The sequence below is a fragment of the Anas platyrhynchos genome, chromosome 11 (genome assembly GCF_047663525.1).
Source record: "Anas platyrhynchos isolate ZD024472 breed Pekin duck chromosome 11, IASCAAS_PekinDuck_T2T, whole genome shotgun sequence".
NCBI classification, from domain to species: domain Eukaryota; kingdom Metazoa; phylum Chordata; class Aves; order Anseriformes; family Anatidae; genus Anas; species Anas platyrhynchos.
In genome coordinates this window covers 4,919,230-4,945,720 of record NC_092597.1, presented here as the reverse complement: position 1 = coordinate 4,945,720, position 26,491 = coordinate 4,919,230, and the positions used below count along the sequence as shown (strand labels likewise).

General features: G+C 36.7%; 1 protein-coding gene across 2 annotated transcripts; it reads left to right on the top strand.

Moving 5' to 3' along the window:
• The first annotated feature begins 1,678 nt into the window (after positions 1-1,678).
• On the top strand, positions 1,679-22,978 carry COPS2 (COP9 signalosome subunit 2). 2 transcript variants are annotated; one of them, XM_027467175.3, is made up of 13 exons: positions 1,679-1,873; positions 10,121-10,234; positions 11,240-11,317; positions 11,913-12,038; positions 13,368-13,478; positions 13,597-13,674; positions 14,575-14,749; positions 15,604-15,782; positions 15,946-15,998; positions 18,281-18,378; positions 20,274-20,356; positions 21,346-21,404; positions 22,189-22,978. In XM_027467175.3, exons 1-13 carry the CDS (start codon positions 1,820-1,822, stop codon positions 22,331-22,333), a joined length of 1,353 nt encoding a protein of 450 aa, XP_027322976.1. In that variant the 5' UTR covers positions 1,679-1,819; the 3' UTR covers positions 22,334-22,978. The 2 variants fall into 2 exon arrangements, with proteins under 2 accessions (XP_027322976.1, XP_027322977.1); XM_027467176.3 differs by having other exon boundaries at positions 1,684-1,873; positions 13,389-13,478.
• The last annotated feature ends 3,513 nt before the right edge of the window (positions 22,979-26,491 follow it).

Below are 26,491 nucleotides of genomic sequence, written 5' to 3'. Positions count from 1 at the left end.
TCTAAAAGGTGTAAAAGCTATAAAAGGTATAAAAGGCAAGTAAACAGCGCTGGGTGTGCGGGGAGTCTATGCTCCACCAACACGCACACACGAACATCAAACATTCTAAATACATGTATACAGAACATTGCTTTACATAATAACCCGAGTATGCCTATACATACATACAATCAGGATCGGTAACAAACAATATTTTAAGTTCCGTAACTTAACAGTCTCCGTTTTCCATTCCTTTTCTTGACACAAACAACAGTCCCCGTTTTCCATTCCTTTTCTTGCTTCAGACCTTATGTATCCCGTTCTTCCCAGATTGAAGAAAAACTCGTCCATCTCCTTGTGAAGGCCAAGAGGCCTGGGTCAAAAGGCACGTCCAGGTCAGCAGGGGGCGTAACAGCAAAGGCCTGCGATGGCTGTAGCAGCAGAGGGGCCGATGGCGATGGCGTAGCAGTTGGATCAGTAAAGGAGCCCGCAGCTCCCTCAATATTGGCAAGCCACACGTTTGTGATTGTGGCTCCACATGGCTCTTTAAGGCCTCAGAGATTGCTCGCCAGGTGTCGAGCAATCCCACTGCAACCTTGTCATTTTTAGTTGCAGAGTCCCACACCTTGACCTCAGTTTGGGCCCATATCTCAGGCTCATAAACAGTCCAATTGTTAATAAGGAGGATAAGCTGTAAGGTTACCAGGACAGTCGTTGTTCCTAAGGACGTATGATTCCCCATAATGCACAACTGCTTACCAGCGAGGGGCAGCTGTGTGTGCAGCTCCGCTTCTCTCAGCTCGAGCTTCTTCCCAGCTCCAGTGTGCCTGTTTCCAGCGACTTTCTGTACGAGCTTCTCTGAGCAGTTTGCTGAGTTTGGCTGAACCTACCTTCATGAGGCAATCAAAGTGCCTGTTCCCGTCCTGGTCTCTGTTCTACCAGCCTATTCCTCTTCACTTCTTTTTCCTGCTCTTTATTGATGTAACTTCATCGTGCTGCCTTTTTTTTATCTTGAGGGCAGGCTCCCCTCTTATACCCTTCTCTCCACAGCAGTCCTTTTCCAAACAACTTTTAATTGGTCAGACAACTTTGTAACAACAACAGCAAACACCCAGAAACATCCATGTTTTAACAGCTGGAGAACAAGAGAACCAGCTGGGGAACAAGAAACCGGAGACTGCATGGAGTCTCCTGAATCACCCTTCTTTGTTCCCTCTAAACTCTTTTATATTCCTGATGGCCTCATCGTTAAGAGTCTAATGTTATCTCAACCACGGGGTTTTCCAACCCCCATGGCCACACTCCCAAATCTCCCCCTTCTTTATTAATATCAACCATTTTCTCGACACGAATTACCACTCCATATATAACTCTTTCAGCTGAAGGCAGCGGCGATTACTGTGTAAGTCGTCAGAAAGCCCTTGACTCCACACCTAGCGGAGCCTGTGCTTTCCACAGGTAAAACCCAGTTAGGACGGGTGGTTGGGTGAGACGTGGGTACGGTAATGGTAGTGCACACAAAGTGCTGAGGCACTGAACGCGGCAGGACGACGCGCTAAGGCCTAGAGGGCTGCGGCAGCACAGCGCCCGGCCTTTTCCAATTTCCTGTCGGGGACACAAAGCGGCACGGGTCCCAGCCCCGGTTGCTAAGGGCGGGTGGCGGGGGAGGGGCAGAAAGCCGGCGGCGGTGCCGCGCCGCTCGAGCTCCGTGCTCCCCGCACGCGGGCGGCGGCGGGTTCCGGGGCCGCGCCGTTCCTGCGCCGCGCGGCGTTGTGGGAGAAGGGGCCGGCCCCGGCGTCTCCTCCCTGCGCCGGCTCCCGCCGCCCCTCCTGCGGCCAAGATGTCTGACATGGAGGATGATTTCATGTGCGACGACGAGGAGGACTACGACCTGGTAGGGCGCGGGGCTCCGCGGCGGCCTGCGGGGGGCGCGGCGCCGGCCGCAGCGCCAGGCCGGCCCCCCCCCCGGGCCGCCGGGCGCCCTCCTCCGCCCCGCGGCTGCCGGGGGCGGGCGCTGCGCTCGGAGCAGGCCCCGCCGGGCTCCCGCCGCCTGGCCCCGGACGAACGGAGCGGGGCCGGTGTCGGGCCCGGCCGGCCCCGGGCCCTTCTCGCCCCCCCCCCCGCGGGCGTCGGCGGCAAACTGAGGGGAAGCGCGGGGAAGGGAGCGGGGAGCGAGGCGCCGCGGCCCGGCAGCGCCGTCCTCGTGCTCAGCCTGTGGGGCTTGGGGGGGTAGCGAGGGTTTTGCTCTTGTGGTACCCGCGCTGCGGGGCTCGGGGTTTCTGTGGCGCGTCTAGTTGTGTTTCACATCAGGTTTTGCTCTGAGCTCTTGCAGGTAAAAATAAAACGTGAGTGCTGCTTACAGTTAGCAGCAGACAGAGCAGTTAGTCCAGGAAAATTGGAGAACATAATGAAATTGGATGTAACGAGTCTCTTTTTAATTACTAAAGTTTTTTGTTATTTTTTTTTTTTTTTTACAATTACCAAAGTGATTTCAAGGTGGGTTAATAAACGAAATAGTTGACCTCTGAAACAAAAAATCTTTGCTGTGCTCTCTGTTCAGTTATAATCCCGTTGCCATAATCATATAGTGGGGCTTGAGAGTCTGTTGGTTTTGTTTTTCTGAACTTTGCGTAAGTTCTTAGAACTGACACATTTCTTAAAACTCCATATAGTTGAGGATTAAGAGTCTATTTCATCTTTTTCACTTGAGCTTGTACTCACAGTGCTGCGCTCTCACTGAAAACCCCAGCTGCTTGCTTATGGAAGGCTTGTCTTGTAATGAATTATTCGATGACCAGTGTTACTTACAAATTTACTTAAAAGACTCACCTGATCTCATTTGAAATACATCCTGGTCAATTTTTTATTATGAACAGCCCAGAATGGCTGGATGACACTGAACACAGAAAGAAAAGGAAAAAGTCTGGTTTTGTTTTGAGTTTCAAGTTCAGATGAGAGTGCTTGGTTGACAGGCATTGTCATCTACCTGTGTCAGTATTCCAGGATTAGTCTTGACATAACGCTCCCAATGATCTACTTAACTCCCTGAATGAATCCACACATTTTTATAAACGAGCTTCCTGAAGGAAGTACCCTGAGACCATTAAACATATTTTGTGTCAGTTTAATCCAACATCAGTTTCCATTCATTTGTATTAACACTTAAATCCACATACTGGTATAAAATACCGTGTTGTTTTTTTTCCATGTGATACAGTCAAAGTAATACTAAACAGCAGAATTCATGTTGAATATGCATGTTGTGAGAACTGGACATACAGAGAAATCATTGGAATTACATTTTTCAATATTTAAATGCATATATAAATTTGAGTAAGTCAGTGCAACTCCATGCTCAAAATACATTCAGTCAACTTTCACCAAGAATAATTGCTGGTGTGATGCTTTTTCTTTTTCCTGTGTTAAGTGTTTACTCCGTTATTGGAAAAACCTTCCTGAAACTTCTGGCTTAGGGCACATGACTGCAGCTAACTCTCATGGAACGTTTTTATCGTCATTTATTGCCTCTAGCCCAGACCTTCCCAAATTTAAAAATACCTCTTGTTAGGAGCATGTTCATTTCTTCTTTTCAGTACGTAAACCTCATCCAGGTAAACCATCAAAGAATACTTACACTCCATTATTAAATAAAACAGATTTTTTTTTTGTTTAGTTTGATTTATAATAGATCAAGGAAAGAAACATAAGAATAAAGATAGCAGAACTAGTTTCTACATTCTTGCAATAGCAAACCATGATTGTATGATGTTTTCAGATGTACTTTAGACTGTAATTGAAGTGTTCAACAAAATTGTTTTGGAAAATAGTTAAATAAACCTCTTCCGGAGACAGGGCCCGATTTCTTCCTTTCATGTAGATATAAACCTAATTACATTAACAGAAGACTATAAGGGGATGGTTGGTTCTCAAGTTCAGTGTAAAAGCAGCTGCAGAAGGATGTGGAATGAAAAACTGAGTACAAGACAATACTCAGACAAGTACAGAACTGAAAACAAAGAGCATACCTGAACGTTGGTAAATCTTCTGTCACAAATAGGAAGAGTGGCAGGAATTGCACAATGCACTAATGGATGCAGAAATAGATAGCTATTTTGTCAGGATAGAGTACATTCAAGTGTCCTAGGGTAACTGCTAGCATAAAAATAGTAGTGGGGAAAAAAGTCCTAAGTTTTTGTTAGTTTTTACTTAAGGTGGTTATGGCTGTGCCTCTTTAAGTGTGCTTTTGACCTTCCCATTGAGTACAATCAGTCAGTTATGTTTAGTATGCAAATGTTTTGCATTTGAACTGAAACTCAGCTGATGTTCTGAAGGCCCAACTCTTTCCCAGCTTCATCATCTTGGATTTTTTTTATAACCGGAGGAGCTACTACACTGCCTGTTACACAGACCAGAGTTTACTGCTTCAGCTTAGTTGTTCACTGAGATAGAAGGCAAGGTTTTTCACATAAATGAATGACCTTAGCCACTCATACAGAAGTTAACTATCTGTTGGAGATCTTTCTATCAGCAACAAAAAACATTTATTTTTATGGGTGGATGAACCTAGCTCACAAGTTACTAATAATATATACTGACAGCTTTGATTATAACACGGATTATTGCACTTTATGCTTCAGTAAACAGAATAATGTTTACTGGTCATTACGAAAGCCACTGAATTTTAATTTCCAGTTTGATGCTGTTAGGTACATGCTGATTTCAGCCCCGGTTCTTTTTACTTGTTTCAGCTTGAGGGTGGAGAGGGAATGACCATTTTAACTACCATTTTTGTTTTCATTCTCAGACAGAGAACCATGTTTAGAATTGTCTTTGAGACTAAACTCAGCCTTTCTCCAGAAATTGATCCTTGCAAGCAAAATGTTAGCACATTGACAGTTATTGTAATCCCTTGACTTCTTTGTTTTGATTTGTTTTTGTTTTAGATACGTAATGAATTTGTCTGTGGCATTCTTAATGAGATGTCTTATTATTATGCTTATTATTCAACTTCAAAATTAATCTGGGGGAAGGTAGCCAAATACTGTTTGCTGAACAACTTGTCTGTTATGTAGTTGTATTATCTTAGTGACTTCAGGAGAAGAGCTTTGTACAATTCGCATGAAGACTTCGCTTTTCAAGAGCAAAAGTGACATTGCCACAGGTTCATGAGGATCAGCATGGTTCAAATAAGGGCAACATGCTTTCAAATTACTGCGGGGTTCCCTTTTCATGTTGTATCAATATTAAGAAGTACGTGGTCATGCTTTTTATTTCAGGCTATCAGAAAGGCAAAATTGGTTCACTGTTTCTTTCCAACCCTGAGAAACATACTCCAGAAAGAATTTCTGTATGCTCTCAGACTTGATAAGCAGTCTCATCAGTAAAGAAAGGAAATTTTCCTACTTTATATTGATGCATTTATAATAGATACAATTGAAATTTCATGCAGATAGTTACCTCTTCCAGGGCTTTACATTTCAGTATTGGCATTATTTTTCTTAAATATGTGTAAATATATATTGCAAGCAAGAGAGTAAGGTGGCAAAACTGAGCATTCATAATTATATATTATGTATATATATAAATAATTCATAATTTGCTGGGGAAATACCAAATCAGGCAAATCCAGTTTATGCTCTTCTGTTCCTTTGTTATATTTAATTACATTAGTATGTGACTGAAAAAACATTCAGTGTGCTTTACAGAGGACATGGGATACACAGTTCTCTGAATTCATTACCATTTCATATTTTATATGGATTCAATGTGTGTGTCCTGGTACTTTATTTTATGCAATTCTCTTTGGACTCATCCACAAACACAGAATTAATAAAGTTGGGGCTTATTTTCCTCATTACAATAATGTCGCAAAAGGAAGTATCGAGGCAAAAAGCATGAGAATAATTAGTACATTCTTTCAAACTGAACGTGGATAGGTTTGATGTAAGTTTTGATTATTGTTACTGGAATTATTTTAGAGAGAGATAGTATTTATCACTCTGTTCAGAACAGAGCTCCCTAGGATCTGATACGCAGCTCGGTGTTAAAATTAAGTAAATTAGATGTTAGTTACCCCAACATGGACTCTTAGGATGCCCAGAACTATAGGAGAGCTGTATGATAGCAGTGGGAAGAAAAGGCACTTTTTTCTGATACAGTTTACATGTCATAATACCTTTTTTTTTTTTTTCCTTTCTGCAGTCTTCTGTCTCATTTCTCTGCATCTTCCAACTTCTGCTTGAGACAATAACACAAAGGCAGAATGCTGCCTTTCTGTGGAACTGCACTGGCCCCACTGCGAATCTCTGGCTTCGCAGACTAATTATTCCTGGTGTCAGTAACAGGCTGTTACGAGCCCTAGTGTGAGCCAGCAGGCACTAGATGGCTTGCAGAGGTAGCAGATAGGAGCAGAAGAGTACTGAAGTTCAGAACATGAAAACAAAAACCAGGACTACCAACATGTGGCTGAGTAGTTGCAGGCTTGTCACACAAATCACTGTTGTTTTTACCCTCATGGTTTGTCTCGTTTTTTTTTCCTCCTTTTTTTGCACTACGGTGTGGTTGCTTTCTTTTTATTCATCTGCCTGGATACCAGTGGTAAATGCACACAGAAACTGTTATTTGCTTTCTGGCCTGGGGCTTGGGGCCTGTGTGTTTGGTTGGGCACTGCTGGGGACAGTGCCCGTGAGCTGTGTGAAAATAGTACATGTTCGTTTTAGATGAAATGTTCACAAAATTTAGCTGGCAAGCTAATAGATTAATGTACTGAGCAGTTGTTTTCAGAGTTTTTTCAGTTGGCCTCATTTTGGCATTTTTGTGTTTGGGGAAAAAAAAAACAACAACAACAAACCAAACCCACATCACTAGTGCTCTTGCAAAATATCAGGTCCTTGCTCCAAATCCTAGAGTTAGACCTCCTAAATGCAATGGTTATGAAACAAAGTTAGTTGAAGTAAAATCAAATTTTTACCAGACTTGTTCTCAGAAACAATTGAACTTCACAAAAAAGAATGCTTTGAGTCATCCCAATGGTTGAAATTTGGTAAAATTAACAGCAATTGAAAATGACGGTAATAAGGGCTTTGTTGTTAACAATACTTAGAGGATTAATTTCTACAGAAATAGAACTCTTTGTATTGTGTCTTTTGTGAGGAGCATATCCTCTGCGTAGCTACTTTCCCTTTTTATTGAAAAAAGATTTGCAAAGTAGTTTGCTTGCTGAACAACATATAGAAAACAAAAGTTCAGGTTATCGCTCCACATGTAATACAGAATTCAGGGAAGTGCTGTAGGCAGGAGAGGAGAATTAACAGCTAGTCAAAGGTGGTTTTCACAAAATACTGCTTTCTTTGATTTTCACTTTATCAGGTTAGTGTGCCACTCTGTTCTGGAATGCCACAATCTGCTGTTAAATGTGGCTGATGGAGTGTTACAGTCTCTGAGTTGATGTACCTCTGTCTGTGAGGAGAGGTGCCGTGCTTCAAGAGCTTTATGCAATTTCTCTAGCGTTGTGTCCCTGTGTTGGTGGGACTGTTCTCTTAACCCAGCAGGGTGAGCCATCGCCCAGGACTTGTGCAGCTAAGATGTAGCACACAGGTGCTTTTCTGCCTGTAAGTTATAATTAAGAGTATTTTTCACTATGCAGAATGCTAGATCTAGGTGGTATAGTTGAGATTTTTAGAGTTATATCTAGCTATTCAACACAGAGTCTTGTGCACTTCTATTTTGGTACTGCATATGCTGGGGAAACAAACTTTCTAGGTGCAAGATGTTGAGTTGGGGAAATTGTTCGGGCAGGGGGCAGGGCAGTCAACAGTAATGAAGAGGAAATGTTAGGTGTTCAGGATCTGAATTTATTGTTTAAAGAACTTTTCTGTTTTCAGTAGTAGGAAGGAAATACATCTTTTTCTTAGTTTGAACTTTGAGGAGACAGCTTCACACTTTTCAGTAGCAAGCATTGCTTCCAGCAGGAACTCCAGTGTGAATTCTCTTTTAAATTGCAAATGATTCCAGTCCGGGGTCTCTGACCTCTGTTTTTAGGAACATGTGTCATTAAGAAAAGCACGTTTCCAAAGATAAGAAAGGCCTATCTCCCTTACAGCTTTGAGTCACTATCAACATCCTAAAACTGATGTGAGGCAAATAGGCACCAACTGAAAGAAAAACGTAGCTACAAGGATATAAAACACTTCCTTTGATGAATTTCAAAGTGATTCCATTAGGAAAAAAATAATCTATAAACTTACACTTATTCTTTATTATGCATTAATATTAGTATGAAAACAGCTTTATGAATATTTAAGTAGCATTAAGAGAAATGATCTGAAAAAGAGCTTCCTGCAGGAGTCCACATCCAGCATCACTGCCAGAGCCAAGATGAAAATGAGATATTTCTGGCTTCAGCCTCACAGAGCCCATTGCTTCCTAAAAGGAATTAATTTAGTTTGCCTACCTTTTCTCTTTAACAATAGATACTTCTACCAAAAATATGCTAAACTTCAACAATACAAAATAAACAAGGCATCAACTGACCCCACGTACCTTAAATGCAAGGTTGCTTAAGCTTTGGAAGTGGCTGCCTTCCTGAGGTGCCCCATAGGCTTCCAGCTGTCGACACCCTGTAGGTGTTGCATTGCTCCATCAGTGCTGGATCAGTAGGGAAAATAAGCAAACCACAAGGAAAGTCTCCCCGGTGAAATAAGATAGTTGCTTGCTGTTTTCTTTGGAGTTTTCCATATTAAGGATGGGAATGCAGCAAACAGGCTTGTGGCCCTCCCTTTGCTTTCCAGGCTAGTGTTGTTTGCCAGTACAAATAAACGCATACGTGAGTACCTTGTCCACATGTAATGAGTGGAAATGTGAGCAATGTGTTCTGAAGGTTGGATCAGTGGCTCAAGGACCATGTTTATTAAAATTTGGGCCAACCGTGAGTTTCCAGAATTAATTTTTCCATTAGAATTTCAGAAGACTAAAGAGCTAATTTAAAACTTCTACTGTGGTTTTGAAGAAGGAGTTGGCAATATATGGGTGAATGAAGGAACAGGTGTGTGTAGATGAAGAAGTACAGGCAAAGAAGAAATGGCAACTTAAAGAAGGGCACCTGAATATTGTTTCTGTTGTTAAAAGGGAAAATTACTGCAATGACAGTAACTTTGGACGTTTAAACAGATTCTGTTAAACAGATCATCTCCTAATAGCTGAGCACTCCGTTGACAGAAGTTGGCTTAAAAATGCAGTGTTGTGAAATATTTTTGATTCGTGTAATAATTCTGAGGCTTACCTGAGATTTGACTTTGTTAGCGGTCCGTAATTGACACACAGCAATAGTCCTTCAACATAGAAAGATAGAATAATTGCTTGTTGGCTTGGGTTTTTTCATCAGAAAAGCCCCAGGGTACTAAAAAATAAAAATAAAAATCAAGGAATGGTAGAAGTTAAGTTCTTTAGTTTATTCGGTGGTAGTGTATGTGAGGGGTAATTGATTAAACTGTTGTGCCAGTGCCCCCAGCCCCCACTGGAAGTATTAGCATTTTTCCCAATCAGTTTCTGCTGCTCAGCAAAGAAACAGCTGGTGTTACTGTTCGTATTTCCTCAGATGAGTATGGATCTTTAGGATGTAAAAAGGCAGATGAGACATTTGTGGAGGCCTGTTATACCCTCCGCTGCTGAATCATTACTTGTTTGGCAGCTCAGCCTGTGTCTTCGCTGTGGGTAGCAAAGGTCATGTAACAGAGCACCTTGTAGGAGACTAGTGGCCTTCGTGTTTGCTTGTCTCGTACAGAAATGGCATGTACTATTAGGCATCTGTCCTTATGCAGCAAAATTGGCCGAATTTTAATAATACAGACTGTACTTGTCAGAAAGGCAGTCAGTTCATTAGTTCAGAAACAAATGTGTTGACAGGCAGGTGGTGGTGGATGGCAAGGCAGGCCTGGAGATGGAGGAGAGAGAATCATCTCAGGAGTACGTACCTGATACCTGCTTTGAAACTCAAGATTTTAGTATACAGGCTTTCCGTGTCATGCATCTTACTACAGTTTACCTATTTTCAGTGAAATATTAGATGTTCCAAACCTTATTTTCTTCCTGTTTTATAATGTTTTGGTTTTGTTTTGTTTTGTTTTTCCTGTCTTTTATGTAGGAATATTCTGAAGACAGTAACTCTGAACCCAATGTGGATCTGGAAAATCAATACTACAATTCCAAAGCTTTGAAGGAGGATGATCCAAAAGCAGCACTAAGCAGTTTTCAGAAGGTTTTTTTCTTTATATTATCTCTTATTTTTATATTGATTCTGTAGACTGCAAGTATATTCAATACATATTTTTAAATATTTTCTTATGATTTGAGATATTTAATTGTAAGAGTAATGTTTATATTTTAACTTGCTAATGTGTTAAGTTTATCAATGGACTACTTGGATTCCTAGCTGACTGCCTTTCAGGATCATGCTTAGGGAGCATAAGTAGGACAATAGGCTAGTCCTATTTTTTACAGAACTGAGTTTTTAATTTTCATAAAGTGACTAGGTTAATTAGTCCTAAGTGTGTTTTCATGTGTCAACTATAGAAACTAGATCAATTTGTGTTTTAAAATAAAGTGGCATTTTCCTCAGTGTTTTACATAGTGTTTGGGTTGCTATATGAATTCAAAACTTTAAATGAGTAAATACTGAATGACTGTTTCTTTCCTTCAGGTCAGTATTAAATTTTTAATGTGCAAACACCATCACAAGACATCAATACGTTAGCTATAACTTTTTAAGGAAAAAAGTAGAATTCTGCATCTTTTGGCTTATTTATAGTGCGTAGCAGTATTTATATACATGATTTCAAAACGAAAAAAAAACTTATAAAACTTGACTTGACTATGATATTATTGAAGACTGCAGCCTACAAGTCTTCCTGATATGTAAAGAAAGTATAGCAATTCAGAAGTGTTCATTCTTTGAATAATTCAATTGGGGAGTTGTTTGAGTCATTTTTGGGTGGTGTTAAAACTTTTTCATGCATATATATTCATGGAATGGTGCTAAAGTTTTTAGTGTTTGATGTTAGATAACAACAACAACAAAAAACTATTAATAACAAATCACCATCCCTACATCACCTAAGGTATGAAAAATAATAAGATACCTATCCCCCTCTAACTTCCTCAATAATATTAGGGGAGAGTGGAACTGAAGAACATGGCAGAGTAAAACATTTCTTTTTATGAAATTTTTATAAAGACTGTTTAAAAAAGACTGTTTCTATTTCAGGTTTTGGAGCTTGAAGGTGAAAAAGGAGAATGGGGATTCAAAGCTCTGAAACAGATGATTAAAATAAACTTTAAATTGGTAAGAATTTCCGCTGTCACGTGAGAAGAAATGGTTTAAATACAGATCTGATCCAGAGGTCTTAATTTATTGTTCAAATTTATGGCTATGACATCTAAATCTGCCAGAACTTGTCATTCGCATACTTTAATGGCTACTACAGGCATGGCAGAGAGATTTTGTGGCAGTTGCAAGTCCAAGGCAAAATGGATGCAAAATACCTGCTGTAGTCATCTGAGACTGAGTGTCTGATGCTCAGCCCATGCTATCGTCAGGTAGCACACCATTGAAAACTTGAATGTTTCTATATATGTGTACTTCCCCAGAACAAATAAGTGAAAGTACTTTTATGCTACGTATGTGACCATTCCAAAAGGTTTTATAGCCATTTCTATTTTTTTAATAATGATAAATATTTTAAATATCTATTCTATAGTCTTGCTTAAGTTAATCCTGATTCTGCTGCTTATGAATAAAGTGCTGATGTAAAAGTTCCTCGCAGCAACCATTACTGCCTAGCCTTTCTGTTATGCTTCGTTTTCTGTGTGTGTTCCAAGATGTAACTCATTTTTTAATCATTAAGACAAAAATATAACAGTTTTGTTTTTCTTTATAGACTAACTTTCCTGAAATGATGAACAGATATAAACAGCTCTTGACCTACATACGGAGTGCAGTTACAAGGAATTACTCTGAAAAATCCATCAATTCTATTCTTGATTATATCTCTACTTCCAAGCAGGTTAGATCATCAGTTCGTCCATTGGTGGTTTTCCTTTTTGCATTCTTAATTGTGGACTTATTTGTATATATGGTGGTCGTGTTTGCTTGTTTTTTGACCTTATTAGAGTGTGTTCACAACATTAATTTTTCATCGTATTTTAACTGTATTTCCCACATCTAATGGTTTCTATGAATATACGTAACTTTTTAAAAATTAATCTTTTGGTTCAAGAGGGCTGAATTATTTTTTGGCAGTTTTTACCTGGAATTGTGATGCTAATAAGTAAAGTAAATATTTTTTTAGCATTGTAGCTACACACTAAGTGGCTTTTCAAATATAACTTGCAATTAAACAATACTTTTGGGGGGGAAAAAACATGAAAAATTTTGCAGTGAGGTGTTGGTGTTAAATATTTTCTTTTGAGTGTGCTATTCAAGCTAGGTACATGTTTATAGAGAGACATTCCAGCTCCTTTACTTTAGTGCCATGTGCAGATTTACAGAAAACTTACCTAAATTACTACTTTGAAGTAGTACCTGCATATAGAAGATCATTGGTCTTTAGGGATGATTCCTTTGTCATTATCCCAGTCCTTCCTGTCCTGCCACTTAAAAGAAATGGAAGTTGAATAGATGAAGGATGGTTTACTTTTAAGGTCTAAAGGATTGACTTGGGCTGTACGTTGTTGACAGAGTTTTTTGTGTGAATGCACTTGGAACCAGACTTGGAGGGAACTTCAATTCAAATTCATTCATACCTGCAGATGTGCTATTCCAAAAAAAAGAATAGTGGCCAGAAACAATACTACTGAATTCTCTGTAGAACCTTTGTTAAAGGTTGCATTCAGCAGTTAGATTTCCATTTTGGATATTGTATTTTAAGCAAAGAAATAGTTTGATGTGCTGAGAGCGTTCTTTCACATGGTGTTGGTAGCTTAGAATGCAAAAGGCATCTTCGTCTATTTCTCTTCATAAATCTATTTTCTATATGATATGTAGATTACTATTTTTCTTTTTTTTTTTTTTTTTTTTTTTTAAGTAGCAGCAATGCCCATTAATGTTTGTCTTTAGTTACACAATGTAAGAATTTTATTATGTAAGACTGGCTTCTGTAAGGTAGCTTTCATTTTGAAGTAGCATGAAGGATGATTGCAAATCTTAAAATGTGAATGCTTTTTAATATCTATTTAATATAAGGAAAGGAAATTTTCTTAGTGTTGTTACTTATGCTCTTTTTACATTTTAATAAAATGCAGATACCTTTCTTGTTTTGAAGTTCAAGCATGCACATTTAGTTTGTTCAGATTGACATTATTAACAGGTACAAATTTGCTGTTTACAATTATAGAATTCTGATTTTTTATGTCAGATGGATTTGCTTCAGGAATTTTATGAAACAACACTTGAAGCTCTGAAAGATGCTAAGAACGATAGATTGTGGTTTAAGACAAATACAAAGGTAAAATATATAACTCATTTTTTGCTTTGCTTTGCGACATCTTCAGCTAAATTTAATAAACGATAATTATGAAATCTTAGTAGACCTTAGTACTTGAACTTTTTTTTTTTTATTACAGCTTGGCAAATTATATTTAGAACGAGAAGAATATGGAAAGTTACAAAAGATTTTGCGCCAGCTGCATCAGTCATGCCAGGTACCTTTATACTCTAATCACTGTAGCTTTGTAAACAGCATTGATTTTGTTACATCAGTTGTTGGCCTTTGAGGCATGTTGTTGAGCTTTTTTAGTACAGAGGAAAGAAATGTTATACTTGCTTTATTTTTCTGTTTGTTAACATCAATGCAATGTGATTTGAAAAATGTTTTATTCCTTACTTAAGGATGACTTTAAAAAATAATTCATAACTATTGATTAAGTTTCATCTTGGCCATGTACGGAAAGGATAAGCACATACAAATAATCTAAAATTGTAGATGTTTAGTTTAAAATATAGCAAAGATTCCAAACGAGCGTTACTGCAAACTGAAGCTACAGTTATTATTTTCCAAGGTGGAAGGGAAAAAAATAGCTGTGCAGCCTGCTGTGCCCTGTGCCTGTTTGTGCCCCCATTTTTTCCTCCAGCATGGAAAAAGGATTAAAAATAACTGGGAATTGTTTCTGTCATAGGCAGTAGAATAGTTGTATGTATCACACACACGCACACACACACACTATATATAAAATATATATAGGTTTGTCTGTATAAGTCATTTTGTTTGTATACTTGAGAGAGTGTGGGGTTTTTTTGGTGTTTTGTTTTAAGGAGAGTGGAAGAGAATAAAGAACAAAGTTCTTAAAGTTGTTTTAAGACAAACAATTAAACAAAAATACTGCCTTTATTAAAGAAAGGGCTTGAGAATTTGGCCTACTGCAAGTGGCTGGAGTATTATGTTTTGTGTTTTATATTTATATCAAAATTTAAAGTTTTCAGGCAAATCCTTATTTTTGATTGGAAATTAGTGAGAGTATTTGGTAATGAGTTTTCTGTCAGTGTAAAACTGAAATCACTGTTCTCTTAAAATTTCACAGTATTTATTACTTAATCTATCCTAGACTGATGATGGGGAGGATGATCTAAAAAAAGGTACTCAACTATTGGAAATCTATGCTTTGGAAATTCAAATGTATACAGCACAGAAAAATAACAAAAAACTTAAAGCACTATATGAACAGTCATTGCACATCAAGTCAGCCATTCCTCATCCGCTGATCATGGGAGTTATCAGAGGCAAGTTAATCTTATATCTTTCATTTAATTTGTTGTATATTAGCTTAATGAAAATCTGATAATTAATGTTTTTTTCAGTTTCAACTAGAAAGACAGAGGATCTTATAGGTTCATAGGCAGACAAACCCTATGGGAATAAGGGACTACAAATGCTGAGACTATGGGATTGTTGCTGCTCTGGTGCCCAAGTACCAGATACACTGCTCAGCCAGACAGAACAGTTGGCTACATATAGTGCAGGAGAGAAGCAACAGAGAACGTGGGGAAGACCTGAGCTGTTTGACTCCATGGCAGGCACCAAAGGATAAATGCACAAGGCTTGACAGGCTGCTTGTGGAAGGGACTGCTATTTCTGTAGTCCCCTTTTGTAAATGTGTGCCATCATCTTACTCTGGAATAGGTACTTGCACTAGTTGGTGCTTCAAAAATAAAAGGAAATGAAGAGCGTTTCTCAATTTTTATGTCTAATTTTGTTAATATTTTGGGAAAATTCCATAAATATAGGAAGTACGTTGCCCTTAAAATCAAGATGGATTCCATTATTTTATTTTTTTTGCAGTATTTTAACATAAGGTTAAAATAATTACTGGCTGTGAGGATTAGTGTTCTTTTACATTTATAGTGTGGGTTGGGCTTTATTTTTTTTTCTTCTTTGGAAAAGGTTTGTTGAAATGGCAATGCTGTATGTGAAGGCCCTAGTGTTTTTTTTTCCTAGTAATTTTAGAGAATGAAAAGACTCCCAAAAATATTTCAGTGATCTATTTAGAAGTAGCATGGAACTTTTTAGTACAATTATTGTAGTCAGCAACAAGCACGCAATGTTCTTTTTCTCTTCATCTGTGTTTTCTTTTCAGAATGTGGAGGCAAAATGCACTTAAGAGAAGGAGAGTTTGAAAAGGCACATACTGATTTTTTTGAAGCATTCAAGAATTATGATGAATCAGGGAGCCCCAGAAGAACCACTTGCTTAAAATATTTGGTCTTAGCAAACATGCTGATGAAATCTGGAATAAATCCGTTTGATTCTCAGGAGGTACTTTTAGAGATATGATTAAGTCAATTAGACATATTGTCCTATTTTTGTCCTTTTTTTTTTTTTTGTCTTTGCTGAGTTGATAGGGATGTTACTCTAAATATGACAACAGAAAAAAATATTTTAAATCTGAACATTGTATCATGCTTTCTATTCTTTGTAGGCTAAACCATACAAAAATGATCCAGAGATTCTAGCAATGACGAATTTAGTAAGGTAAGATTTTTATTTGGGGGCGGGGGGCGAGGCTGGGGGGGAGAGAACTCTAGTGTCCACACCGGGAATGGAATATTTTTAGAGGTGGTCTTCTCTGCACAATAAACACTTTTTTTTTTATGTATAAATATGGGGAAAATATTTGTGGATTAGTTGTTTTTTTATTTACCATGACATATCAAAGTATCTGTACTGTACCAGAAACATGCTGTTATCCTCTACTATGATGAGTTTCTTGTGCAATCACAAAACTCATTTTTTTCCTTAAAGATAGTTGCGTTACCTAATACTGCAACTGCACTTTCAGCTTTGGTTGATTAGATAAGAGAAACTGAAGTGATTGATAGCTCATACTAAAGATAATAGAATAATTGAATGCACGGATATTTCACAATTATTAAAGGGGGTTCATAATTTAGGCATATGAAATTAATTTCTAAGGTGTTCTCCAGCATCCTTCAAATACACATAAATATCAAAAGAATGTTTCATTACCTCTTTGAGGCAACTGTGAAGTGAGGACTTTTAGGGTATTAAGATCATCAGACGAAATAAATTGAACTGAGGTAGTCTTTCTGTATTGTGCTATGAAGCTAACCTGTTCCATCCACTCTATCCACCTTTGCTTTATCAAGTTAAAAAAAAAAAAAAAAATAACAAAACATAGGAGAACTTCATACCTTTTCATTGTATAAGAAGTAACATGTGCTTGCATTTTAAAATACACGGTCAATCTCAGGTTGGAATGAACCTTGCTGTGATATGTGATATACAATGGTGCTGCACCATTGTATGCGTACAAATCATTTTTGAAAGTTTATTAATTATTGACGTAATAAACTGCCAAATTGTTTACTCATCATTAAGGGAATATTTCCACTTCAGGCTTGTCTATTTCACTTTTATAGTTTCCTGTGAATTTGAGGCATAAGGAACTCGAGGTGGCCTTACCCAATCTGATTTTATTCATATTTCCTAATTTATAACTTTTATCTTGACATTTGAGTATAACTGCTGCTTTAAAGTTAATAATACAATTAAAGTGGTGCAGAGAAGAAATACGCAGGAGATAAAAGCAATTACAAAGATTCCAATTATGTTTTTCATTCTTCTTATATTCTACATTGGGAACTTGAATGTGTTACATACGGTATAAAAGAGACTTCTGGAATAAACAGTAACATATACTTAACTGAGATTGTATTTAATTGTGAAGTGCAGTTAATGGTTTCATGTGATAGAATGCCGTACACTCATGTGACTACGTTTATAAATTCTTCAAGTTCTGCCTTAAACTTAACTGGTCTTTTTCTTTCCCCTTTAACTGATAATCAGGGATTACTTTTTTTTTTTTTTGGCCAATTTGTACAATTGAAAATATACAGGGACCATAACAGCAAAATAGATGTTGCTTTTAAAGTGTTTTATCTTACTATTAAGCAAAAACTGAAAACATGTATTGACCAGTACGTCTTTTGAGGTTAAATACTGTTAGCCAGTAGCTTAGTATAACTAAGCCTGAAAGTTTGATTGGTGAGTAGATAGTCCCTATTACAGCTGACAATTCCTCTAAGAAAAGATAATAGATGGGAATTTTAAGACTGTTATATTTGAAGAAAATGGCTTTGTTTCAGTGGTTACAGCTCTTAGCATTAAATGATGTCAAGGTACCACTACTGAACAATAACTGGTGTCTAAACTACCTTTGTTTAGTCACCTTTTCTCAGATAACAATTGAGCAATTAAACTAAAAATACACTATTAATAAAAATCGAAGCAGTAATAGGCCAAAATTACCGATGGTTAATCCTGGAAGTCAGGCGTTTCTTCCATCTTCCAGTATTTTCAGAATTCAGATTAAGACATTATAGAAAGAACAACACCTCCCGTGAAATCTTTTTACCTCTTATTTTCTACATAAAATAGGGCTTCATGAAGCCAAAATAGAAGTAATTATACTGTCCAAAACTGGCTGGGCTTAGGGTTATTTTAATTTTTAATTATTTTTTTTTTTGTACAAGGATTTGGAAAACAGAGCACACTTGCAGAAGAACTCAATATTCTTACTATAGTTTTGTAAATGTTACCAAAAATTGGAACTGGAGAAAGGTCATTTCTGTGGCATCTCAACTTGAAATAGCTTTTCTTTACACAGATTCTGAATATAGTTATTTATCACCAACACTAAATAACTTAATATAGATTTTTACAAGATGCAGAATGAAGTCTTATGTCTGGTTTTAATTTTAAAGACAGTAATTCAGTCTCCCATTTTTCTGAAGTGCCTATCAGAACAACGACATCGCTGAATTTGAGAAGATTCTAAAAACAAATCACAGCAACATCATGGATGATCCCTTCATAAGGGAGCACATTGAAGGTATTTTTGCAGGCTATTTTAATCCTTTTTTCACTGCTTGGTAAGATTATTTTTTTTATTTTCTCTTTGTCAGAATGACAATTCTTTGTGATTCTGCTATTTTGCTTGCAGACAATTACTGCTTATGTCCATACTGCTTATGGACAATTCCTTTGCTGTTTCCAATTTCAAGTTGGTCATGGCCAACAGGCATACAAAGGAATGTTAAGAATTGCAGGAATAATGAATAAACTTCTAGCAAGAGAGGATATTCTAAGATAATATCTACAGTGGTTTTAGGCACTGAATATTTTGAGGTGTGTCCACCCTCATTTATAAAGAATTAAGTGACAGCAACCCTTAGTTGTAAAGGCTGTGTCAGTCTTAACAGTTAGATGTTCACTAGTTGATAAGGGAAATTTTCTGCTGCAGATGAAAAATATAACACGTAGACAATGTAATGAAAGTTGGATTGATAAATGTGTAGCAACAAAACATGTATATATACGTTAGAAGGTATTGTTACATAATTCTAATGTATATGTTGAAAACAGTGGTTGGATTTATAATACCTATACTTAATAAAATGGGAACACACTAAAACCTGCCCATCCATTTCATTGCTATGACAAAATAAAATTATCCCCAGCACTTAGGTAAGTACTAGTATCTTACACTAGTATGTAAGAGAGAATGTAAAAGTCTCTCTACTTGAATACAGCGTTCATTTTTCAAGCAACTACTGTTTTCATCAAGAGTAGGACTTGATCTGGCAATTCCACAATAGTTTCGTGTAGCTATCCAGTTGGCTGGATAGCTACATGAAAAGAGTTAAATTCAGAGACCTGGTTTTCTTATGCTTCTTGTTTGTAAAAGAGAGCACAGCAAACAGCAGGGGAAACTAAATATAATCCCTCTACTGCTGTTACATGTCAACTGCTGGTAAGCTTCAAAGTCTTGTAGGGAAACTCAGTAAGATTAGAGAGATGGATTCTTAAAGAAGGGAGTATAACAGAACTGGAAAGCAAGAAAAGGAGGACAGTTGAATTAAAGGGCAAGGGAACTTGAATTTCACCCCTTCTATGACAATGGTCTGCAGGGAAAAAAAAAAAAAAGACGCTCATCTTTTTCAATCTGTAGTGATACATAGTGCATGTTTATGTTTGTGATGCTTACATACTTTGTGTTGTTGTTTAATCTCTTTGGTTATATTGAGATGCATAATCTGGTCTTCAGTATTATTTTTCATTATATAAACAGTACTTGCATAACTGGTTAGGTAAAAATGGATCTAGCTTTTTTTCTATTAATTTACAACAGTAATTCATGCTTTCATTTTATACAAAATTATTTTAATGTAAAAATTACTAAAACAATAGCTGCAATACCATACCTAACCAAAGTCAGTCACTTTATGAAGGCTCTGTTTTTATCATTCTTCTTCTGTTCCTCATTGTAATTATGCCATTAGGCTCTGACCTTTATCTTACAGTATTAATACTTCTCATGAAGTTAAATGCATGCAGGCTTAAATTTCAGAGCCTTAAGAATACCTCTTTTTGCTTTAGTACAGTGCAAGCGTTACAGCCATAAATTAGAGGGACAGACGTACCATGTAGTAACCTTCATGACTTAGGCAATTAATTTGAATCATTAAAGTTTTTACTAGGGAATACATTGCTCTCTGTTTGAACAATTTTCAGCTTTATCTATCCATCGTCAGAGTTGCGTATTGCCATACTGTCCCTGAAAGAAAGAGGATCTCTATTTTGTTGTGTTTCTCCACCTCACTAAATTTGACAGTACCTATGACCTAAAAAGATCTTGGTATTTAGGATATCTTTCTATAAGGAGCTGTATTGCACCCTTACTTAAATGCCATTGTTTTTACAGTTTTGTTTTTCTTTTTTTTACAGAGCTTTTGCGAAACATCAGAACACAAGTGCTTATAAAATTAATTAAGCCTTACACAAGAATACATATTCCTTTTATTTCTAAGGTATGTATTAGTGGAGCCTTACATTTGCTTAAGTAAATGATTAATTATGAATAAAAGTTCTTAAATAAATACAGTGGTTCCAGAAATAGAACATCTAAAATATAATCTAAACTGTAACATTGTACTGATGCAGTCCTGGCAGCTTTGCAGTGTGAAAATGTAAATTTAAGGCATCTTCCAAATGCTTTTTATAATACGCACTATGACATATTTATTAAAAACTCAATTACCATATTCTACTTGGTGTACAAAAAGACTTTTCTGAAGAAAAGTATAAAAAGTGAAAATAAATTCTATTGATACAAAAATCCAAATTTTAATCTCGTGTTCAAAAGATATTTTCAGATGTCTGTATTTTAAGACTATAAGACTAGAACTACTGGTTTCATTCTCTAATCTGGAAGGAGCAAAAGCAATAAATGATAATAGATGTATGTTTCCATCTCCTGTGAGACTGATTTTTCTCAGACTTTGTCTGATTTTTCTTGCAAAAATTCACAGCATTCCAAAATATCTCATGAAATATGAAATAAACCTGATAGTTATGTTTAACTTGTAATAGCATAATATCCTTTCAGAACTTTTTCATTTCCAGAATTTACTTGAGCAAAAGATCCATTTAGCTCTCTAAATGGTTTTGAGCACAGGCTAATTCTTTTCTGATGGTTATTGCCTTATTTCATCTTGCGGTGTGTTTTTCTTTTTTTGTTCGTTTGTTTTAAATACAGTCAGCAAAGGGACTGTTTTCTGGAGCTTCCAAAAATGTTGCTTTAGCCTCCTCAGCCTTATCTGAAAGGTTACTTTCTCTTGATCATTGGCCATATATACTTTGGGTGGAGTACTTCTGCTTGACAGATCATTATTGAATTAATTCTTTCAAACATTAAGAAACATACGTCAAAACAAATTCTACACCAGAAAATAAAGACTGGAAGGATTTAATGTTGCAAACCAGAATACCAACACAATGAGATTTCTTTTTATTTTAGGAGTTAAACATAGATGTAGCTGATGTGGAAAGCTTGCTCGTGCAGTGCATATTGGATAAGTATGTACCTTCTTCTTGTTTACTGATCTTTGGTTACTTTAAAATAATTAAAGAATATTATAAACAACAAAATATTTCTCTGCTTTATGACAATATTGTTTGACTCTAAAACCAAAAAGTAATGATTTTGACTATTATTTGCTTGGCAATAAAGCAATAAAGTATATTTGTAAGATGTGAGCCAAGAGAATTAATTATATAGAGATTGAGTAGCATGTTTTTTACTATAATTTTAAATTACACAAGAAATTACTTGAATTGTAATGAGATTATGAAAATGATATATTCTTAGTAAATGCTGCTTATACCCATCTATATTTTCAAGTATACTTTCAAGCTGATAACTTTTTTTAGTAGTCTGTTCTCCGTGACTGGAAAAGCTCAACTACAATTTGTAAAATCTTTTTTTGGAAGGTAGCTTGTTACATCTACTAGGAAAATACTATCCATATGTGGGTTCGTATTTTAATTTCTTTGTATATGAATCACCATAATTTGTGATGCCATGTCATTGAAGAACTGTTTACATCATATTGCTTCAGACTTAATATGTGGGTCATGGCTTAGGCAAGTAAGATACGCATTGCGCAATGAATTAGTTAAATTGGTTTATAAATGGGCTGACAACTATAAAAGGCATTACTACATGGGATAGTTGAATTCTGAAATGGACACTGTGTCTCTCTCTTATGTAAGAAGACCTCCTATTTTACCTCTTGATTATTGTTTGCTCCTATTTTCATGTGCATTAATGATTTATAGATACTTATTCATTTCCTTTTAGCACTATACATGGCCGAATTGATCAAGTCAACCAGCTCCTAGAACTGGATCATCAGAAGAGAGGTGGTGCACGGTATACTGCATTAGATAAATGGACCAACCAACTAAATTCTCTCAACCAGGCTGTAGTCAGCAAGCTGGCCTAACAGAAAACAAGCTTTCACAAATGTACTTAAGGCAACAGTGCAGTGATGTAAACCTTAAGGCAACAGTGCAGTGATGTAAACCTTAAAAGAACTGGGAATGGCAAAACTACTGTCGGTTGGTGTGCCCTGAAATTATTGGAGTTACGGCAGAAGTGCTTTTTTGATCAGCTGGTTTGTGTTTTGCTGCTGCATTTATCCCAAGAAAAAAAAAAAAACAGCTTTAATCTCCAGAAGAAAACCAAAATGCCACGGGATTTATGCTGTGTTGACATCTTGCCCTAAACACACAACATCCTAGTAATTTGTCAAAGGGCAATTAATGACCAGAGAGAAGATTTTTGTCATGATTTTAAAAACACTGACATGTTACTGTTGGTTAAATTTAAACATGTTTTACCTGCAGAAATTCTCTCACAGAAATAACCTGCAATAACTTGAAATGCATACCCTATTGAACACTTCCTTTTCTCATGTATAAATTGAAATGTTTGCTGCATTTTGCAAAATGTCAGTTCTCCAAAAATGTGTCCATATATTTCTGTACCTGCAGTGTAGTAAAGGTTTAGAAGAAACCCCATAATTATAGTGGCATACTGTCACTTAGGTTTCAAGCAGCAAAATAAACAGTGCAGTTCAGAAATTGTACAGTTTATTTCTTGATGTGCTTTCATTATATTTGATTTTTACTTTATTTTATTTTTAAAAGAAGATAGGGATTACTTCATTCTCACCTCATATATGAAGGACAATAATGAGATTTTAAGTCTAAACCTCGGTATGCGTGCCATTTATTTTTTTTTCCTTGAAGTAGTTAAATATAAATACTAAAAAGTTCAAAAGCTGACATTTAGCAGTCTGGCTAAGATTTTTATCTTGTAAGATGGTGAATTATTAGTCCTGTCTGGTTGATGTTGGTGGACAGTTGGCATTTCTCAGGAATATGCTCATTTTTGATTCTGGTACTCTAAGAATACAAGGTTTTCACACAACACCCTGTGAATAGAAACACAGACCCTGTTATATCTTTTTGCCTAATCTGTGGTCTTTTTGACCAAATTCAGTGTATATAGAAAGACACCGGGTACCCAGTACAGTAACCTCAGGAGTAAAGGAACACATTCTTTCCCAAATGTTTTTGTATTGTAATCCCTTCAGAGACACTATTCAAGTGCTGCAGTTGTACCACATAGTAGGTACATACCCCTCACGTCCTAAGATTTTGGGATCATCAGACCCATTTAAAATACAGATCTGCGGTACTGGCCACAGCAATTTTTCTTCCTGTGGTAGCTTGTTTTGTATTGACAGATAAATTCTCTTTCAGGTCTCAGGAATGTTTAAGAAATTTTGTAGGGTTAACATCTTCCATAACTGCAAGTACTCCAATTTAAAGCTGAGGGTATGATGTGGTGTACAAAGCAGTGCCACAGACAGTCATCATTAGAGTAAAAGGAAAAATACCTAAGTAGAGCAATTAGCACACAAGAAAAAGTGCCTAATAAATGATACGTCCATCATGTATGTGCAAGATGGCATGGTAAACTAAATGTTCTAGAGCAGGATTTAAATCAGTATCAGTGTATAATTAAATGGGATAAAATTAACTTTCATTTGAAGGATAATTACTTCCCTTAGAAAATTATTTTGCTCTGTAGTTGTCAATGTGAGTGATTTCTTTTTTCCTTTACACAGTAAAGCTTTAAAACTTAATGTGTTGCAGGAATAGCAAGGCACTGAATGTTGGATGAACGTTTCTCCTTCACTGATAAGTATTTTTACAATCAGTGTTTCTAATTTACCCGAAGTCTTAAAGTAATAGTAAAACATGAATATAAATTGAACTTAGTTTTTTAAATAGAGGCAAAGTTTTTTTTCTTTTTTTTTTTTTTGATTTTCTTTCCTTCATAAAATCTCTAGGTAACATTCACTGAAAGACATTGTATTATGCTTCCTTAAAGTGCTGTGGTGTTTAACATAGCTTTTGCTTGGAAAATTCCACTGAGATCTGGTGATGTCAAATTGAACTTAGCAAAAACAAATTGGTACGCCAGTGCTTCACAGTAAGTGAAATAGATGTCCAGCATCATCCTCTGCAAGCATTGGGCCCCACAGCTACAGAACCAGAGACTTTTGTTTCAGTAGCCAGTCTTCCATGGGGACAGGGAATTACGACAGCTATTTCAGTGTTTCCCTTCTCTGCTGTTTCCTGCCACTCTTGCTGTGGGTAGGAACAACTACTCTCCTCTAAAGGAGGAAAAAAAAAAAGTGAACTTAGTATTGTTAAAAAAAAAAAAAAAAGTCTTCCTGCCTTTCTGCCAGTTCTAACTGATGTAACATTTCCCATCCCAAATATGTCTGTTGGGGAGGCATATTTGGAGCTTCCTGGAAGGAAGTGGGAATACTGGAGGAAATATGTCATATGCAGTTAGTCTCCTTTTTAAGTTTTTGCTCACAAAGACTAATAGTAGGCCTAGGCCAACTGGTAAAGGACTATTACCTTGAAAAGTGAGAGATAACTGTGTGTTTTTAAACTGAGAAAGTATCAGTCTACCTCTTATAAATTGTTGTGCATTTTTGGCATACTTTAGTTCTTACTTGTACTTCAGCTCTTAGCATCAGTGCTCTAAGCACATAATAAAGGTTTATAGAATCCCTAGGGGATTCTAACCTTTTTTCAATTTTTCATATTTCTTAAACTCAAAAATTAGAATCATCTTTGGGGAAATATGAGGGAGATGCACTGTTAAACAGCTGCAACAGAATGTGCTAGTAGTTGACATTAGTCCACGTGGTAGATTTGTCTCAGATGCAGTTTCTGCCTCCTCAGGAAAACCAAACAAGCAATTGAAAGGAAGGATGGTGAATGGCAATTATTTTTTTCCAAAAAATGTTGCCCTGCAGGTTCAGGAAGCACTAAGTGACCTCACTACATTCTCCATTCTCAGTTCCAATCACTGAGCCATGCTTTTCACAATTTTTGGTTGTTTTTATATACCTTTAGTTTTGCTGATGTGGACACAAGACCAACTGGCACCTTGGTTAGTACAAATAACTTAATTTGCAAAAGAAAATTTGATTATTTTACGTAGGGTTACAATAGCGTGATGTAAACTCTGTATATAAACCCCTCATCTGAGCTGTTGGCAGCTTATGCATTAAAACTGAATGTCACACGAATGAAATCTGGGAGGATATGTCTGATGCATGTTTGATTTTTTATTAATTAGCAAATTTTTATTAATTAGCAAACGTACTTTGGAGGAGTTCATTTCTCATCTTAAGATTTTATCATGGGTTTGATCTGAAACCCTGATGTAGAGAGTAGTTTAATTTCTTTTAATTTTAACTAGGCTTAGAAGTTTATAGAACAATTAAAAAAAAAAAAAAAAGTTGAAATGCACCTGGCAGAATAATATAATAGAGGTATTTGAATTGCAGTCTGATAACAAACACTGTCATTCTTGTAGCTACTCAGAAATTGTCAGCTGTAAAACATGTCTGTATTTGAAGACTGTATTTTCACATTTAATTTTGGGGTGGGGGGGAGATTAATTTGGTTGAGCAGGAAGCATGTATGTTTGTATTAATAGTAAAATGATACCACTCTGGACAGTACCCCAGGCTTTCGTAAAAACAGAGCAGTTATTTGACATAAATTTCCCTCTCTATATATATATTCATCCATACTGATTTTAATCATAAAAATTTAGCTGTTACTTTATTATTTTCAAATTGCTGGACATACCATTGTAGATGTAGAAAATGCCTAAATCAGAGAACTAGATAAACTACATTACAGCTTCATAGTCAGTTAAATCTTGATCAAGATGTTGACAAAAAAGCTTTATCACCTTCTAATGCTTCTAAATCAGTGCAAAGGTAGATTGCAAACTATATCTGCATTAAATAGGTGCATACATAGCACTACGTTTGAGATGTAATAACTGTAAGCCTTACAGCAAGAGTAACAGCTAATCCCTTCATGGCCATGCTATGAGGAGATGCAAGGCAGGATCTGTCCTCGGCTCTAACACCAGTTTGCAGCTGGGCTCAGTGGGAGTGCTGTGCTTGCTCTGACTGCTGCCAGGTGGTAATCGCTTCTTGCTATCAGATTCGTGGGTCTCAGATTTGTAGACGAGCTCCCACCTCGGTTGCAGT